Source organism: Lissotriton vulgaris, chromosome 3_1 (assembly GCF_964263255.1).
Source record: "Lissotriton vulgaris chromosome 3_1, aLisVul1.2, whole genome shotgun sequence".
Lineage (NCBI taxonomy): Eukaryota > Metazoa > Chordata > Amphibia > Caudata > Salamandridae > Lissotriton > Lissotriton vulgaris.
The window spans coordinates 10,286,676-10,306,542 of record NC_141689.1 but is presented as its reverse complement, the minus strand read 5'-3'; the positions used below and the strand labels follow the sequence as shown (position 1 = coordinate 10,306,542).

The 19,867-nt window shown below is 44.8% G+C and overlaps 3 protein-coding genes across 3 annotated transcripts in view; 2 read left to right on the top strand and 1 right to left on the bottom strand.

Annotated features, from left to right (window-relative positions):
- Positions 1-19,867, bottom strand: part of LOC147725818 (uncharacterized) — a 257,980-nt gene that overhangs the window by 46,280 nt on the left and 191,833 nt on the right. Inside the window, exon 7 of the mRNA XM_086959995.1 lies at positions 9,144-9,360. Coding sequence (XP_086816121.1) covers positions 9,144-9,360 — 217 coding nt within the window. The remainder of the gene's footprint in view (positions 1-9,143; positions 9,361-19,867) is intronic.
- On the top strand, positions 13,744-14,856 carry LOC147725820 (uncharacterized). The gene has a single exon (XM_086962711.1). It carries the CDS (start codon positions 13,744-13,746, stop codon positions 14,854-14,856), a length of 1,113 nt encoding a protein of 370 aa, XP_086818837.1.
- LOC147725819 (uncharacterized) lies at positions 18,605-19,717 on the top strand. The gene has a single exon (XM_086963887.1). The coding sequence runs from the start codon at positions 18,605-18,607 to the stop codon at positions 19,715-19,717; it is 1,113 nt and encodes a 370-aa protein (XP_086820013.1).

Genomic DNA, 19,867 nt, shown 5'->3' with positions numbered 1-19,867 from the left:
TTTAGAAAACAACAACCAATGAAAGTGGTATATATGTATATATATGTACAAACACAAACACCGCACCTGAGCACATTTATAATATCAATAATATGAGACCTCCTCGAAAAGATGAGTACCTGGGAGACTCAATGTCACCACTGTATGAAAAAGTGCCACTGATCGGTAGGTTTTATACAAAAGGGAAAATGGGTGTGTAAAATGAAGGGAGCAATTTTTTACCAGAATCCAGCAGCACGGCTAGGGCTCAAATGCAGATTTAAAGGTTGCCCAGTTCAGACATTTCATTAAGGCCAGAGTTTGAAGTGTCAAATTTCAGAATGAGGTAGGCCTCTTTTTGAGAGAGGCGTACATCCGGGTCCCCACTGCCGCCTCTGATGACCGCAAGCACGGTCCATCTGATATCATTGGCTGCGTGTTTATGTTGTATAAAATGGGAAACCCATGGGGCTGTCAGAGTCTTATTGTTTATTCTGGAGCGATGTTGAATAATTTGTTGACGAACTTCCTGAGTAGTCTTCCCAATGTACACCTTTTTGAAAGGACATTGGATTGCATACACTGTATTTTTGGTCTTACAGTTAGTGTGTTTGTCGTGTCTCCAAAATTTGTTGCCGTCTGGATCACAGACTGTGCATGTCCCACATTTCCGGTGTCCCTTGACGGGGTTGGACCCAAAGATGGTACTTTGAGTGTCTCTTTTAGCAGGGGGCCGTGTCGAGGTAATCATCTGGCCAATACTCCTGGTCTTTTTAAGGGCAAAGAGTGGTACTCCCACATCTGGTAATACTTCTTCAACCAAGTGCCAGCACTTCCTGATGGTTTTTTGGAGCTGGTTGGTATGGGGGCCAAACGTGGATACACAGACTATCCTTTGGGTTGCTGGTCTCGATCTTTTTTCTAAAAGATGTTCCCTGGGCGTCCATCTCGCTCTTTTCATAGAGTGCTTCAAAAGCTTGTGAGGATAGCCTATTTCCTGCAATTTGGCCATAAGTGCTTGTCCATGGAAATCGAACTGCTGTGTAGACGAACAATTTCGTCTCACACGGAGAAATTGTCCGTTTGGGAGATTATCCCGCAGACTCCTGGGATGGTAGCTCCTATAATGGAGTGCATTGTTCTTATCAGTCTTCTTTTGATACAGGGAGCACGTGAGTCCTTCTGTCTTGGCTGACACCTCCACATCAAGGAAAGCTAAAGATTTGGAATTGTAGCACAAACTGAATTTGATGTCAGGGCTTCTATCGTTCAGCCAAACGTGAAATTCTTCAAGTAAAGCAGAGGGCCCATTCCAGACGCACCAGACATCGTCTATATATGTGAGCCACTGCTCAATATGATCTCTGTAGGGGTTGTTGGTATACACATATCTCTCCTCGTATTGACCCATGTAGAGAATCGCCATTTCAGGCGCAAAGGGGCAGCCCATAGCCGAGCCTTTGATTTGCAGAAACATTTCTTCCTCGAATGTGAAGAAGTTATTTTTTAAGGCCAATGCAGCAAGCGAGACGATGAGATCGGTGGGAACCCTGTGAGGGCGAGGTCTAGTCTCAAGGTATAGCTCAATGACATCAAGGCCATCCTGCTGCGGGATCTGCGTATATAAAGAAGATACGTCCATGGTGACGAGCAGTTGAGAATTGGAGTCAAATTTCAAGCCTTCGACCCTATTAATGAATCCATGGTATCTCTCAGATATGATGGAACTTGGACAATAAGAGGTTTCAGAAATATGTCCACGAATTGTGAGATCGGTTCAAAAACAGAGTCGCACCCCGACACAATGGGGCGTCCCGGGGGTGTTTTGGAGTCTTTGTGTACTTTCGGGAGAAAGTAAAGATGGGGAGTGCGTGGAAATTTCTTCACCAGATATTCGGACTCCTTCAGACCAAGTATCCCTGCATCTCTAGCCCCGTTCACAAGTTTAGTGACCTCGTCCAGTATCTGGGCTGTGGGGTCTTGTGTTATCCGGCGGTACCAATCCTGGTTATAGACATGACTTCTTCCTTCGGCTCTGTACAAGTCCTTGGACCAGAGGACCACAGCTCCTCCTTTGTCCGCAGGCCTTATGATGGCCTCCTGCTGGTTCTTCAATTCATGTATGGCTTCTCTTTGTTTCTTGGTGATGTTCCCAGGGACAAATGGGCGTCTCTTCTCCAATATGTTCAAAGATGACATCACAGAGCGCTCAAAAGCAATAATATTCTTCGAGGTGGTGTGGTTCGGAGGGCAGAATGTCGATTTGTTACGAAGACCTGAAGCTTCTGTTAGAACCTGGTCTGGCAACTCTCTGAAGAACCATCTCAATCTGATTTTTCTAAAAAATTCCATGACCTCCAGTTTGATTTTAGTGAAATCCATGGCTGTTCCTGGGACAAAAGAAAGGCCCAATTCCAAGATTTCCTTTTCAGTCTGAGTTAGAATTTTTTCGGAGATGTTAATGATGGAGGATGATTTTACGACTTGTTGTGCTGTCTGCGTGTCGTCATCTCCCACTGTGGTTTGAATCGTGTCCGTTTCTGCTGTTGGCCCTGGCCTAAAAAAGGCATCTTAGGGGTGTTTCTATTTTGTTGATTCCTATTCGATGGACCCTCACCCGCATCAGAATCTTCCATTGACTCGGAGGAAGATGTCTCAGAGAACGTCGTGAATCTTTTCTTTGATCTTCCTTGGTTAAAATTGAGGTGTCTGATGGAGTCTGACCTGGTATGAAACTCATCCTTGAGGTATGGGTACACGATCTCGATGTTAAAGTTTTTTTGATCTTTCTCGAATTTAATCGTTTTGAAGTTGATGGTGTTATCCCTGAAGGTATTTAATTCTTTATCGATCTTTTCAAGGAGAGTTTTGGCCTCAAGCTCAGTGTGATTGTCTTTTATAGCTCGTAGACGAACACACTAACTGTAAGACCAAAAATACAGTGTATGCAATCCAATGTCCTTGCAAAAAGGTGTACATTGGGAAGACTACTCAGGAAGTTCGTCAACGAATTATTCAACATCGCTCCAGAATAAACAATAAGACTCTGACAGCCCCATTGGTTTCCCATTTTATACAACATAAACACGCAGCCAATGATATCAGATGGACCGTGCTTGCGGTCATCAGAGGCGGCAGTGGGGACCCGGATGTACGCCTCTCTCAAAAAGAGGCCTACCTCATTCTGAAATTTGACACTTCAAACTCTGGCCTTAATGAAATGTCTGAACTGGGCAACCTTTAAATCTGCATTTGAGCCCTAGCCGTGCTGCTGGATTCTGGTAAAAAATTGCTCCATTCATTTTACAAACCCATTTTCCCTTTTGTATAAAACCTACCGATCAGTGGCACTTTTTCATACAGTGGTGACATTGAGTCTCCCAGGTACTCATCTTTTCGAGGAGGTCTCATATTATTGATATTATAAATGTGCTCAGGTGCGGTGTTTGTGTTTGTACATATATATACATATATACCACTTTCATTGGTTGTTGTTTTCTAAACCACAGTGTTTTTTGCAAAATCTACCTAGGAAAAACAATGTGAGGCATTCTCCTTTGCGCGCCAGTATGTAATGACTGCTTCGTGAAAAATTTGGGACAATTCATTTTGTGTGCAAGTATTTAGAAAATAATGAGTGTCCTTACACACACTCTGGCAGTGTTCAAAGAAATTGTGATATAATACTAATAAGTGTTTTAGATTCACCAGCCTATCCGGTAGGACTCTAAGTACCAGCATCCTGAGCACCTCCCTTTGTCCTTCCTCGCTTTCCGAGTTCTCATCAGGAATGTATTCAGTCTCACTCACACAAGCCCACGTTTAGGAAGCACTGAACGCGTCTGGCCGCCGCCAGGATTGAATCCCTTGTGCACAAGTAAGTGCCGTTCTCGAGCCTGTTGGCCGTCCGCAGCGGATTTAATACCCGCTGTACCAGGCAATGTGACTCCCACCTCTCTTGTTTTTTACAGCGGCTTCGTGCGGTAGAATTATTCCCGCCGAAACTACTCTTGATTAAGACTCCTTGATTCAGTTTCTTCCCAGCCGGCTCCATTTCTGTACAGCGTGCAGGTAGGAGAAGCGCTGCACACGATCTGATGGATGTGTATTCATTTAATGGTTTTCCGCTTTCTGATGTGGGCTTTCATTATTTTCCCTCCCTAGTTGAGACAAGGCATGTGAACCTAGTCACCTCCATACAGTGCACCGCTTTGCGGGCGCTTTGCTTTTGGACATCTATACAACGTGATCCAGGTATATATTTCGTCACCTGTAACATAGGAACTTGGTGAGGGTGCTCAATTTATTAATTCCATCGCCCCTTTCGCCACTTATTTCATTCATTAATTTCTTTCACAGAATAACTATCCAGTTTGTTAGTTGGGTCCGGTGCTCTTTTGTATCGTCCGCCTGGTGCGGCTGGCGCATGGGCAGCTGCCCTTCCTGAGCTTATTGCTCCCCTTTTGCTGGAATCTAATAATTTCCTGTTATTAGGTGACTTGAACATCCATTTTAACGACACCTTATGCTCTACTAGCACTCATCTTATACAGGACTTTGCTGCCCTCAATTTAAGTCTTCTCAACTCTGGTCCAACTCATAAAGGCGGCAACCTGCTAGACCCAATCTTCGCTAATCTGGACACTGTAACCTGTCTACCTTCCAGACCTATTATTTGGTCTGACCATTTTATTGTAGAGTTCCACATTAAGACAGCGGGTGCGCCTTGCCCTCCTGGCAACCCACACTCCCTTAGAACCAGTAGAAATTGGCAAAGACTTAACCTGGAGCAACTTAATAATTCCCTAGAAAAGACCTTGCCTCCTCTTTCTAATATCTCTACGGATGATGTGGGGACGATTAGTACCTGGCTTACCTCTGCAATTGATTTTTGCCTCCCGGCACGTAAATGTAAGCAACATTTTCTGCACCCCCCTGCTCCTTGGTTTAATGAACAACTAAAAATGGAGAAGTCCCGCTGCAAAAGACTGGAGCGTATTTGGAGGTCAAACTACTCTCCTGCAGATAAAGAAAACTACAAACTCGCATTACATAAATATCACGCTCTATGTAATACTGCCAGGGCCAATCACGTTAACAACACAATACTGAAAGCCCAGAATCGTCCCAAAGCTCTTTTTAAGGCAGTTCAGGAACTATCCGGTATGTCATGTGCTCCCAAAGCCCCCTGTCTGGATAGCACTCAATGCAATTCCTTGGCGGACTTCTTTACGGAGAAAATTGACAGCATCTACGCGGGGTTTGGAGCTTTACCATCTGTTTCATCCAGTTCATCCATACAGAACCATGACCAACTATCCATTCAGGACGACCCTGCACGGTCCTTATCTCCTCTATTAGGTAAGTGGGAGCTCATTTCTATGCCTGCCTTCCAGAAACTGCTGGCAGAGATCAAATCCGGCTCTCCCTTGGATCCCATGCCCCCCCAGATTCTTTGTACCCTAGCCTCCGTCTCACTTGACTGTATCTTGGCTCTCTTGAATGCTTCTCTCATTGAGGCAACTGTCCCTAACGTCTGGAAGCATGCGATGGTGGTCCCGCTCCTGAAGAAAGCTAATGCTGATCCCAGCAACCCAGCCAATTTCCGACCCATCTCCTTGCTTCCCTGCCTCTCGAAGGTGCTGGAGAAGCATGTCAACCGTCACCTAACCATCCACATTGAATCAGCGAACGTCCTTCATCCTTCCCAGTCAGGTTTTCGGGCGGGCTTCTCTACGGAGTCCACCCTTCTGGGAGTCACGGAGACAGTCAGACGCCAGGTAGATAGAGGGGAGACGGTGGCACTCATCCTTTTGGATTTGAGTGCCGCTTTTGACACCGTCTCCCACACCATCCTTCTTTCTGCCTTGAAGTCTGTTGGGATCTGTGGCTCCGCACTTGCTTGGATCTCCAATTTTCTTTCTGATCGCACTTTTCCGGTCTTCTCCCCCTCTTCGGTGTCCACTGTTCATAATTCCCCGTATGGTGTCCCCCAAGGTTCTATTCTCAGTCCTTTGTTCTTCAACCTTTATGTTAGACCCCTTGCTTTTCTTGCCGAACAGTCTGGACTATCTATTTTTTCGTACGCTGATGACACTCAAATCATTTTCTCTCTTTCTTCTAATCAGCACTCCCCCTCCTCTTCTCTTTGTTCTGGGCTTACTGACATCGCCAATTGGATGCTGACTAACAAACTGAAGCTGAATGGCGACAAAACGGAGCTGCTCCTGTTCGGGCCGGACTCCGCTCTCTGGGGCCCGCAACATTGGCCTCAGCAAATGGGACCATTGCCGGTCCCAGCAACAACAGCACGCAATCTCGGGGTCCTCTTTGACAATCAGCTATCCATGAGGCAACATGTGGTTAAAGTCTCAGCCACCTGTACTACCATCATCAGGTGGCTGAGGAAGATCACATGGATGCTTCCCCCAGACACCCAGAAGTCAGTGGTCCAGGCCTTAGTGACATCGCGGCTGGACTTCGGTAATGTACTTCTTCTGGGTGCCTGCAAGGAGGTCACCCGTAAGCTTCAAGTGGTCCAGAACATGGCTGCCCGTTTACTCTGCAATTTGCCTAGAACCACCTCAGTCTCCTCTTCCCTGCGCAGCCTGCATTGGCTGCGCATAGAATCTAGGTCCAAATTCAAAGCTCTATGCTTTTTGCACCGTATCAAAGTTGGAAAATACCCTCACTATCTATCCACCTTAGTCCATCAATATTGTCCCTCCCGCACTCTTAGATCCTCCACTCAATGCAGATTCTCTGTCCCCGGTTTCAAGCGTGCTAGAGTTGGTGGGCTCTCTTTTTCCTACTTGGCGCCCTCGCTCTGGAACTCGCTTCCCATCCCTCTGCGGTCTGAAACATGTTTTCTTAAGTTCCGCAAAGGAGTGAAAACCTGGCTGTTTTCTTTGTAACCTGTTCCTTGCACTTCTGTTTGCCCTCTTTTACTTCTGTCCTCCTAGCGCCAGGAAACCCACGGGTAGCTGCACGCGTAATAAACTCTTATGTAATAATAATAGTTGGGACATAACCAAGTCCCTTGTTTAATACCTGGTTTTGGATATCAGTGAGTGGCACAGGGGTAATGTTAATCACTAGGTTCCCTTCTTGCTTGTGGATGCCTGGTTCGCCAGGGCCCCTGTCATACTCCTTGTGGACACCCTGGGGTCTGATTCTTCTTCCAGTTGCCAGGTTACATTGTTCCCTTTTCTGTCCCTGCCCCTGCTGGGTCCAGGGCCCCATCCCAAAAAAGGTTGTTGGTTTTGGGCTCCTCCTGTAAAATCGGGTGCCCATGGTGGGTACATAGGGCATCACAATGTCTGTACAACTTTGGCGCATCTCTGATGATCTAACAAACGGCGTGACAACCAGACTTGAACCCATGCCATGCATCGGGGCCCTTTGCCAAGCTTTAACCATCGGAATATTATTAGCTGACAAGATTAAGGAAGCGCTCAGACTTCTGCACATGCGTAAAACCGCATATGAGTCAGGATCACCACTGCGCATGATCATGAAAACAATAGCGTCTTCACTACCGCGCAGTACCGGACACTGTCTTTTTCCAGACATACCAAATATGGGCTCAATTACGCTACCAATTTATCGCATTTTACCAATTACGAGGTGCTTAAAAGACCCCCCAACTCTCCGTGGCAGTATCATCGGAGCCACGTTGAGGGGAGGAGGTCGAACTTTGTCCAAGTAACCGTGAGTTAGATACCTGAGAAACCAAGGAAAGGTGGGGAGCAATAGAGTTTTCTTGGTACAGTATGGATTATAATAAGTCATTCTCATTATTTCAGATCGTCCTATTGTGCCATATGGAACCCTCCAAAAAGTAAAAGGCTCATGAGGCATTATATCCTTGTACATTGAGTAAGATCTTTCTCCTTATCTCTCCTGCACCAGCAGTGGGAATGAACTTGTTATCAACACGTGTGCACTGTATGTTTTGTGTGTGTCCTTGTCTAGTCTGTGACATTTTTTACAGGTTGCATGGATAATTAACACATGATCTATATGTGGTACATAGCAACACCCCACATTTTCCTTAAGGTCACCTTTACCTGGAGGATGATAGTAATATAGAGTGAGAAAAAGAATTAATATGCGTTTTTCTCCCTCTAGGTCTTCACCACACGCCGATTTGGCGAAGAAAGACTACGCTAATGATCTAGTAACTAGGTACATTACACCTATAGTTCACTTTTTCTGTAATTTTTGTATAATACACTTTGATACGTACAGACATGTGAGTAAGGTGGGTCTCTGTGCAATTCCCGTCCTGAAGAAGGAGGCTTTGAACTCCGAAACATGTCCATGTAGACGCACAAACGAGGTTGTTGTACTTAACTATACACTCACAACCTCACATTGCACCCCTTTTAATAATACCAGCCGGGGGCTTAATAAAAATTTATTTTCCTACTCCACGAGCCAGGTATTTTTTATCTCTCACTCACTTTAAACTCACCACTCACATACGTCCTCGTACCCCACACACATTCACACATAGTCCAATAGAAAGTGCTCCCACGTAGTCGTCGGTCATAGCACGCCGAATCCCGTAGAGGGGTGCGAAGACCCCGATGATGAAGCATGACACCAAGGGGCCTGTTGGTGTGTGAGGGGTATTTAAACAACACTGAGTGTTCCCCGCCACTATAGGGACTAACTCAAACTGCCTAAGTGGATTCCACTTTGTTTTTGTACTATACCTGGGGAGACTGAATCCACTTTTTTCTCTCCCTCCCTCTTTTGTTAAAAGTATTGTGGCACACAAAGCTCACTCACACACTAACACCAGAAGGAGTGAGCCAGGTGTGAGTAGAAGAAATGTGGCTCTGAGTAAAGCGCTCAAGGCTCACTCACACATGTAGATCAGATTGAATGACATGATACATGCAGGAATGTATATGAGGAAGTGGGGCGAGGGGCATTCTTTCCACAGCACCCTCACAGACTGGCACTCAGAGGGAGCATTGTTGAGAATGGGGAAGCATCGTGACAGAAGAGGCACTCACACAATGACACCAGAAGGAGTGACAGGGTAGATGCAATATGTTATGCTCTGCATTCATTAGTGCTAAGGTTTCCATAAAATGTAAACCCAACCTGCAAAGTGTCATCTCTTCTTTTAACTATATTTAATGTCAGGTTACCTCCTTATACACCTTCTGCTTGAAATCCGCCGCCTCCTTTGAGATATCCTGGTTCGGCTGGACCCCTTTGGTCATTGCCAGAGCACGGTACAGGGAGTTGTCTCCAGACTTGGTTGGGATCACAGAACCATCAGGCGCTACCAAGTTGAACTGCCCCTTGTATAGACTTTCCTTTCCTTTGACGCGATTGATGAGTGTGTTGGTCTTCTTTGAATCCCTGCAAAATATAATTTTTTGAGACCATTTCTACAACAAACCTTCAGTGTTTGAAACAAATATATGCACAGCACGGGTGACCTTACATGAATGTAGATAAGCAGCCAGTGTAAGAACTCAAACACCAGAGAAACATCTCACAAGGCTACTTCTTTGTCCTAGTGCCTCACCCCAGAGCTTGAAGCTAAAAGTTAATGAACAGGGGAGAGAAATAAAGTGGAGCATTATTAATCAACCTGAATATAGATCAATGAGTTGGGCGGTCCACTTTTGAATTTCTCAAGCTTCATTTTGGCATGGGGTGCACACAGCAATCATTGTGAAGCGCACAGTCACATCTAAAGGCTGGTGCGTGTAAAGTTGTCACAGAGAAGCAGACAAGGGGGTGGAGGGTACTGTCTCCTTAATGTGAGGACCACATTTCCACTTGGATTTAAACTACGCAGACTCTGAGAACATGATTACAATTAAACAGTTTAAATCAAAATGTACAGGAAATCTGACTCTGGTAAGATCGTTTGTTACCATAATGGAAAGATCTGGCGGTGTGTGCAACAACCAGGGTAGAACACTCGTTAGTCAATGGATGGTGACTTGAATGCCTTGTGAAAACTCAGTGGTGGGAGTTAGTCAAGAATTGATTGTAACACAGGACCCTGTGATCTCTGATCACCTATGTGGACTCTCACAAAGACTCCTTCTTGCTTGGGTGGGGGCTTGTCCTCCCAAGGCAGACGTTGAGAAGAATTGTCCCAGTGCCAGCCAGCGGTGAAGAGGCGATGTACAAGTGTTGAGCTGTCAGGCACTCAACACTTGTTGGCATTGCCTTTACGTGGCTTAACGCTGTCTTGTAAATATCATCCCCTTTCACGCAGGTATCTGTGTGAAAGGGGCATGCAATGTGTGTCCCTTTGGGTGTTCCATTGCAAAAACAAACAGCCCTGAATAGCAGGTGTTAGATTGGAGCAACGAGGAGAATACACCACACATAGAAGGAGAAAAACCCTGTTAACGATTGTTTATATGCAGGAAGTTGTCCCTTCCTGCACATATTAGCCGCAATAAGGAGCTACAGAGGGTAATTCGTCAGGTCGCCCTCCACTCACTAAGTCACAAGAACAGCAAATACCTGACAGAACAGGGGCTCACAGTATCTTTTTTCATTTTATGATACTGAAAAGGAAAAGTACATTAAGTCTATGTCCTTCAATCTTCAATCTTCTGCTAAGTATATGGGCAAAACTCATCTAGTATCAACCTCCCAACAGTTTAATAGAATTGTTATCAGTCCTCACTCAATAAACTTACACCTAAATAGTGAAGTGTATGTAAAAACAAAAAATTGTGTGATGTTGAGAGAGTCCCTCACGTGCGCTTCCCTAGAGGGGCTACTGGTTGGTTCTCAACAGCTTGCCCACGTTTTTCCTCATCGGGATCTCTCCCACCTATGATAGAAAATAGAATGAAACGTGTCCAGTGTAAAGGAAAAAAGTACAGACAGAAATATGTATGTCATAGACAGATCAAAAAGTGCAAATAGGAAGAAATCTTTCCTCCAAGGTAAAATTGAGTTAGGGTTCTGTCATATAGATACTTCTTTATATATATATTGTGTTAAGTTAGCATGAGCTTATTACATGTTTAAACGCCATTTTTCCCTCGGCTTCAGTTTGCACACGACACATAATTGTTGTTGTAGCTTTCAACCTAGAATAGTGATGTGATTTATTTGAGAATAATGTGTTATTATTCTGATATCAGTTGTGCTTGGTACACTGTCTGAACAGTGAGTGCTGAACCCTCTAAGAATAACTCGATACAAGGTTGCTGGGAGGTCTGATCTTCGCACCATATTAGACACAACATAAATACATTTGCTGCCAACATTGGGCTCTAAGCGGGTTTAAGATAGAGTTACAGGAAATGCAAGAACACACTTGATGATGCTTCGCATGCAGAGAGCTGGTAGCTGATGATGTGATCCTCTCCTCCTGACATTTAGAGGTATGGGCCCGCCCTGCTAAAACCCAAAAGAGACCTTCATAATATAAGATAATATGCTAAATAGGGAGGTGAGAAATAGGTGTTGTTAATTCCTATTCATTTAACCCGTTGAATGCTGATGACGGAACCGCTCCGTCATCAGCTACGGGTGACCTGTGCTGATGACGGAACGGTTCCGTCATGGCCCGCTCGGCGCGCCTGCTCGGCGCGAATTTCGCGCCTGCGCTGACGTTCTATTGAGCGGGGCGGGCCATGACAGAACAGCTCCGTCACAAGCACAGGTCAACCGACGCTGGTGACGGAGCGGTTCCGTCACCAGCATGCGGCCGCCGCGCGGCTGCCCCGCCCCCTTAGCACTGCGGCGGAATAGCCGCCGCAGTGAAGGGGTTAAGCATTATAATATGCTATCACCGTTCGCGTACTATGGACTAGTAACTATGCTGATAACTTTGATTCTTATAATCTGTTTGTTAGTATTGTACAAGATACTGCGTTTGAGAACATTGCATTGATTAATAAATATTTCAAATATGCACGTGTCCTCTTTACTCCAAGTTCTGGTTTGAAATGATTATAGAGCGAAAGAGTGTTCATGTGTTCCACGATACCTGAGGTAACCCAAGTTCATGTTCTGGTTTGTCTAAGTCATTGGTCAGTTTGTTATGACCAATGAGACACTGTAGCTAGTTCGTTAAGGGGATTTTGGATACTAAGGTGGGTTGTGGGTCACCCTAACTCACTAAGGTTCTAGATCTCTATGCACAGTTCTGTGGGAGAACGGAAACCCTGCTACATGGCGCCCAACAGTTGGTGGTCTTATATCATGACACTCGAGTAGTATATCATTCATTCCTTAACCCCTTCATTCCTGTTTCCGGAAAACGGTGGTGTCGGAAAAAACCTACCTATTTTTGAAATATGTCTTTTCAAGCTTGAATCTATCTAAAACGGTTTCCTTGAATTACTACCCAGTTGTGCTACAAAGTTTGCTTTGTTTGTTCTCTTTCCTGTGCAGTCATGGCCCAAGCCGTGGACATTCCGCAGCATAGTCGCATTGTGGTGCGAGATCATTTGCGGGCATATAATGTTCCTGGTGATGGCTTGGCTGTGATAATGGTGGTTAGTGCGGAACATGCTTATCCTTACAAATTGTTTTATTCATGGGTAACGTTTCCGGCGGTGGACGCGAATTCTGGAGTGTTCCACACTTACACTGCCACTCCTGTACCTGCTGAGTATTCTCCGTACAGAGCACAGGAAGTTCCTATTGATGTTTGGCAGCATGGAGTTTGGTTTGGTGGCGCCCTACCCCATTCTTTAACGGCTCTGAGGTTAGGTCCTTTGTCCATTCTGGGCACTAATTGGCCCGCTTTGGCTGGATTTACTCCTCACCCTCTTCACGGCAATTGTACCTTGGCTGAACTTCGGCGACTGCATGTTGTCGCAATTGCCGTGATTAGAGCGCTTGTACATTACACAAGTCGTAATGTTCATGGTGCGGCCCCTAGAGGTGCACACCTTCCGGCAGGACAGGCTAGTTTAAAGATCAGTCCTGTCATGGTGAATTCGGTAATGGGCAAGAAGCCCCATGATGAGGATGATTTTCCTTTCTGGCTTGCCGAGAAGTTTGACCAGCTGGAGGCTGTGTTTCCTGATACGTCTCCTGGTGAAAAACACCGGATTCTTACTCTTAGATTGCCAAAAGATTTGGCCCCTGAGCTTGTTGACTGTGAGACCTGGGGTAAGACTGTTGCAGCGGTCTATTCGAGATGCTTTGGCACCCCGTCTATGTCCAATCTGTCTACGGTCCTTAAACGTGTTCAAGATGATCACGGACCGGAGTCTGCGGTTGAGTTAGGTATGCTCCTGTGTGGCTCCTTTGATGTTGTTTGCGATCCTGTCCTTGCGAAGCTCTGATTCTTGCCAACGTCGTTTTCTGGGCTTGTCTGAAGGTTTTACACAAGTCAGACCTGATCCCCGTTTTGAGGCTGATCATACAGTTACAACTTACTCAGTGGGCAAATTGTGTCAGAATTGGCTACAACATTCCACATTAGCGGCTGTTAAACTACATCTGTCCCAGTTGAGTGATAATGTAGATCTAAATGATTTTATAAAAGGCCCAGCTAAGGGTAGAACTAAACGGTGGATTTATGCGATTTACAATGAGATTTGGAAATTTTCACAAATTGAAGCTGCTAAACGAATAAGGGCTATTGACCAAGCTAATTTGGAAAAAGTACTTGCAGTTGTCGATAACAGTATTAACATGCTTTCTTCCCGAATTTACACGTTGAATAATATTGTTTCTTCTGTTGTTGACATTGTGCATGATGAGGTGTCTGTGTTATACCATGGTCAAAATCAATTGCGTTCTGTAATGCAGTTTGCATGGACACTACAGACACTTAAGGCGGGTCGTGTGCCCTGGAGTTACATGAACGTGTCTTCCCTCTTTGCCCCATTTAATTTGACTGAAAAGCAGCGAATGCTTTCAATGCGTGATGCATCATTTTCTATGTTACATATTGAAAGGTTAGAATCTTTACCGTTTTCTGTAGCTGAAGCCACTGCAGCAACGTGGCTTATCCATGGATTAATTACTTTGCCATTTGCTTTATACAAGTTTACTAGTTGTATGAGGTATATTGCAATAGGGCGTTATGAACCACTAGGCAGCGCATTCCTCCATGAGGCATGGTCTTTACCATACACATATAGATGTCTAAAAGATGGAAAAGAAGTGAATCTTAATGGTGAAGAATGCACGCAGTCGCCTGACCACTCATTGATATGCCGACAAATCCAGTTACACGGTTCCTGTAATCAGGACCGGCCTAATTTAGCCTGTGTTTTGAAAGGCACACCAGTTCCAGCGATAGTTCTCACATTTACATTATTGACAAATGGTAGTTATTTGATTTTGAATAACGAGGAGTGTTGTGGGTTAATGGTCGGTATCGCCTATGTGGTTACTGTATCAGAACGTGTGGTGTGTTGCAAAAATGTTCTATATTCTCCCACACATGGGAATTCAGATGTTTCCATCTGGCCGCGCATCCCAACCTTGAAAGCGGAGTTCAATGGTATGAGCAGAATAAGGGCTCTTTTGTCTCAGAAAGAAGTGGCCCTGAGCTCAGCCCGTGAAACTTATGTCCTTCACATAGCTAACACACGCACAGAGGTGCAGGCACTTTTAAATACTGACTTGCCGTTTCATTTCTGCGAGCTGGTTCATCAAATCTTTAATGCCTCCTCCACGTCAGGTCTCGCTCATTTTTTTAAATTAGTTAGCAGTGGTCTCGTGACTACCTTTGAAAGGATATTTGGTGTCATTCCCGCGTTCTTTCATTCTATATTTTCAAGTTTGTTTGGCGGATTCCCTGTTTTGCTGGCTTTGGCTGCAGGCGTTTTGCTATTGTTTTGCTTTATAAAACATGGATGCCCGTCCTGCGCAAGAAGCCATTCCACTGCTCCTGACACTGTTTCGTAATCGGATGCTTGATTACTATGGCACCCTGCCGCTTGCGACTTTGAGCAAGGCTTTTGGATTATCGTTTCGATTTTCCTATTTCACATGTGTCCAGCCTGTGTTTCATTGCCTGAGCTGCGATTTCGACTGGGCCATTGATTTGTGTCTCTGCTTGACGATATCTCCTGACGACGATTTTAATCACCTGATGAGCCCCGTAGTTGCTCACGAGTTGGTTTGTTCTGGCGAAAGGATTATGGCCTTGGCAGCGATGCATCGACTAATGGGTCAGTGGGTTATACCCGCAGCGGCGCATGACTTTCTGGCACATAGCGTTCTTGAGAACGCACGGAATTGTCCTCTGATGTTGCTAGAGGATCCGGTGCTGGAGAAGCACGTATGTTCTTTCCCATTACTTAATTGGATGGCTGAACTGTTTTCGGATGATGACAGTGATTTCATGTTGGAAGCTGTTGCTGCATATTTTGCATATTCTATCTAATCATGAGATGCCTTGGAGACTTTCATTATTGCGGCACATGACTTTTTTGTTATTGAGAAGTGCCCTTTTTTTCTTATACACGTTTTGGTTTTTACGGCCTAGTCCAATATCCTTGTACTACAAGAGGCCTTGCTTTGCAGTCGTTTGATAAATTTGTTTGGCCACTATAGGCATTTATACTTTTTTTACATTTAGCTTAGCTCAATATTGTTGAACTCTGCTTTCATGTTATGCCTCTATTCTAGTATTGGCTTTCCTTTTTTGACCGTGCTCGGATCATTGGGGGGGGTGTCATATAAAAGTAAGTAAGTAAAAATTTATTTGTATATGATTAATTAAAATCTTTACAAAATTGAAAAGTATCCGTAGTAATTTTTGCTTTAACGTACAAACAAAAACAAAAAATAAGGTGCATAAAATTACAGTGATGTTAACAGTTATATGGTTAGCATCATAGGATTAAAAGTTCATATGGCATGGTTAAGTCTCTTTCTTATTAGGTCAAAGAACTTCACAACTTGACAGTTCAATTTAGTGTCGCTAGTAGAAAAGCACAATATGGCTGCCTGTCTGCAAGTCCGGACGGCAACCTAGAATAGTGATGTGATTTATTTGAGAATAATGTGTTATTATTCTGATATCAGTTTTGCTTGGTACACTGTCTGAACAGTGAGTGATGAACCCTCTAAGAATAACTCGATACAAGGTTGCTGGGAGGTCTGATCTTCGCACCATATTAGACATAACATAAATACATTTGCTGCCAACATTGGGCTCTAAGCGGGTTTAAGATAGAGTTACAGGAAATGCAAGAACACACTTGATGATGCTTCGCATGCAGAGAGCTGGTAGCTGATGATGTGATCCTCTCCTCCTGACATTTAGAGGTATGGGCCCGCCCTGCTAAAACCCAAAAGAGACCTTCATAATATAAGATAATATGCTAAATAGGGAGGTGAGAAATAGGTGTTGTTAATTCCTATTCATTTAACCCGTTGAATGCTGATGACGGAACCGCTCCGTCATCAGCTACGGGTGACCTGTGCTGATGACGGAACGGTTCCGTCATGGCCCGCTCGGCGCGCCTGCTCGGCGCGAATTTCGCGCCTGCGCTGACGTTCTATTGAGCGGGGCGGGCCATGACAGAACAGCTCCGTCACAAGCACAGGTCAACCGACGCTGGTGACGGAGCGGTTCCGTCACCAGCATGCGGCCGCCGCGCGGCTGCCCCGCCCCCTTAGCACTGCGGCGGAATAGCCGCCGCAGTGAAGGGGTTAAGCATTATAATATGCTATCACCGTTCGCGTACTATGGACTAGTAACTATGCTGAAAACTTTGATTCTTATAATCTGTTTGTTAGTATTGTACAAGATACTGCGTTTGAGAACATTGCATTGATTAATAAATATTTCAAATATGCACGTGTCCTCTTTACTCCAAGTTCTGGTTTGAAATGATTATAGAGCGAAAGAGTGTTCATGTGTTCCACGATACCTGAGGTAACCCAAGTTCATGTTCTGGTTTGTCTAAGTCATTGGTCAGTTTGTTATGACCAATGAGACACTGTAGCTAGTTCGTTAAGGGGATTTTGGATACTAAGGTGGGTTTTGGGTCACCCTAACTCACTAAGGTTCTAGATCTCTATGCACAGTTCTGTGGGAGAACGGAAACCCTGCTACATGGCGCCCAACAGTTGGTGGTCTTATATCATGACACTCGAGTAGTATATCATTCATTCCTTAACCCCTTCATTCCTGTTTCCGGAAAACGGTGGTGTCGGAAAAAACCGACCTATTTTTGAAATATGTCTTTTCAAGCTTGAATCTATCTAAAACGGTTTCCTTGAATTACTACCCAGTTGTGCTACAAAGTTTGCTTTGTTTGTTCTCTTTCCTGTGCAGTCATGGCCCAAGCCGTGGACATTCCGCAGCATAGTCGCATTGTGGTGCGAGATCATTTGCGGGCATATAATGTTCCTGGTGATGGCTTGGCTGTGATAATGGTGGTTAGTGCGGAACATGCTTATCCTTACAAATTGTTTTATTCATGGGTAACGTTTCCGGCGGTGGACGCGAATTCTGGAGTGTTCCACACTTACACTGCCACTCCTGTACCTGCTGAGTATTCTCCGTACAGAGCACAGGAAGTTCCTATTGATGTTTGGCAGCATGGAGTTTGGTTTGGTGGCGCCCTACCCCATTCTTTAACGGCTCTGAGGTTAGGTCCTTTGTCCATTCTGGGCACTAATTGGCCCGCTTTGGCTGGATTTACTCCTCACCCTCTTCACGGCAATTGTACCTTGGCTGAACTTCGGCGACTGCATGTTGTCGCAATTGCCGTGATTAGAGCGCTTGTACATTACACAAGTCGTAATGTTCATGGTGCGGCCCCTAGAGGTGCACACCTTCCGGCAGGACAGGCTAGTTTAAAGATCAGTCCTGTCATGGTGAATTCGGTAATGGGCAAGAAGCCCCAGGATGAGGATGATTTTCCTTTCTGGCTTGCCGAGAAGTTTGACCAGCTGGAGGCTGTGTTTCCTGATACGTCTCCTGGTGAAAAACACCGGATTCTTACTCTTAGATTGCCAAAAGATTTGGCCCCTGAGCTTGTTGACTGTGAGACCTGGGGTAAGACTGTTGCAGCGGTCTATTCGAGATGCTTTGGCACCCCGTCTATGTCCAATCTGTCTACGGTCCTTAAACGTGTTCAAGATGATCACGGACCGGAGTCTGCGGTTGAGTTAGGTATGCTCCTGTGTGGCTCCTTTGATGTTGTTTGCGATCCTGTCCTTGCGAAGCTCTGATTCTTGCCAACGTCGTTTTCTGGGCTTGTCTGAAGGTTTTACACAAGTCAGACCTGATCCCCGTTTTGAGGCTGATCATACAGTTACAACTTACTCAGTGGGCAAATTGTGTCAGAATTGGCTACAACATTCCACATTAGCGGCTGTTAAACTACATCTGTCCCAGTTGAGTGATAATGTAGATCTAAATGATTTTATAAAAGGCCCAGCTAAGGGTAGAACTAAACGGTGGATTTATGCGATTTACAATGAGATTTGGAAATTTTCACAAATTGAAGCTGCTAAACGAATAAGGGCTATTGACCAAGCTAATTTGGAAAAAGTACTTGCAGTTGTCGATAACAGTATTAACATGCTTTCTTCCCGAATTTACACGTTGAATAATATTGTTTCTTCTGTTGTTGACATTGTGCATGATGAGGTGTCTGTGTTATACCATGGTCAAAATCAATTGCGTTCTGTAATGCAGTTTGCATGGACACTACAGACACTTAAGGCGGGTCGTGTGCCCTGGAGTTACATGAACGTGTCTTCCCTCTTTGCCCCATTTAATTTGACTGAAAAGCAGCGAATGCTTTCAATGCGTGATGCATCATTTTCTATGTTACATATTGAAAGGTTAGAATCTTTACCGTTTTCTGTAGCTGAAGCCACTGCAGCAACGTGGCTTATCCATGGATTAATTACTTTGCCATTTGCTTTATACAAGTTTACTAGTTGTATGAGGTATATTGCAATAGGGCGTTATGAACCACTAGGCAGCGCATTCCTCCATGAGGCATGGTCTTTACCATACACATATAGATGTCTAAAAGATGGAAAAGAAGTGAATCTTAATGGTGAAGAATGCACGCAGTCGCCTGACCACTCATTGATATGCCGACAAATCCAGTTACACGGTTCCTGTAATCAGGACCGGCCTAATTTAGCCTGTGTTTTGAAAGGCACACCAGTTCCAGCGATAGTTCTCACATTTACATTATTGACAAATGGTAGTTATTTGATTTTGAATAACGAGGAGTGTTGTGGGTTAATGGTCGGTATCGCCTATGTGGTTACTGTATCAGAACGTGTGGTGTGTTGCAAAAATGTTCTATATTCTCCCACACATGGGAATTCAGATGTTTCCATCTGGCCGCGCATCCCAACCTTGAAAGCGGAGTTCAATGGTATGAGCAGAATAAGGGCTCTTTTGTCTCAGAAAGAAGTGGCCCTGAGCTCAGCCCGTGAAACTTATGTCCTTCACATAGCTAACACACGCACAGAGGTGCAGGCACTTTTAAATACTGACTTGCCGTTTCATTTCTGCGAGCTGGTTCATCAAATCTTTAATGCCTCCTCCACGTCAGGTCTCGCTCATTTTTTTAAATTAGTTAGCAGTGGTCTCGTGACTACCTTTGAAAGGATATTTGGTGTCATTCCCGCGTTCTTTCATTCTATATTTTCAAGTTTGTTTGGCGGATTCCCTGTTTTGCTGGCTTTGGCTGCAGGCGTTTTGCTATTGTTTTGCTTTATAAAACATGGATGCCCGTCCTGCGCAAGAAGCCATTCCACTGCTCCTGACACTGTTTCGTAATCGGATGCTTGATTACTATGGCACCCTGCCGCTTGCGACTTTGAGCAAGGCTTTTGGATTATCGTTTCGATTTTCCTATTTCACATGTGTCCAGCCTGTGTTTCATTGCCTGAGCTGCGATTTCGACTGGGCCATTGATTTGTGTCTCTG

Excerpts from the sequence above, each read along its gene's own strand:
- LOC147725820 (XM_086962711.1), top strand. The coding sequence starts at position 13,744 with ATGCAGTTTGCATGGACACTACAGACACTTAAGGCGGGTCGTGTGCCC.
- LOC147725819 (XM_086963887.1), top strand. The coding sequence starts at position 18,605 with ATGCAGTTTGCATGGACACTACAGACACTTAAGGCGGGTCGTGTGCCC.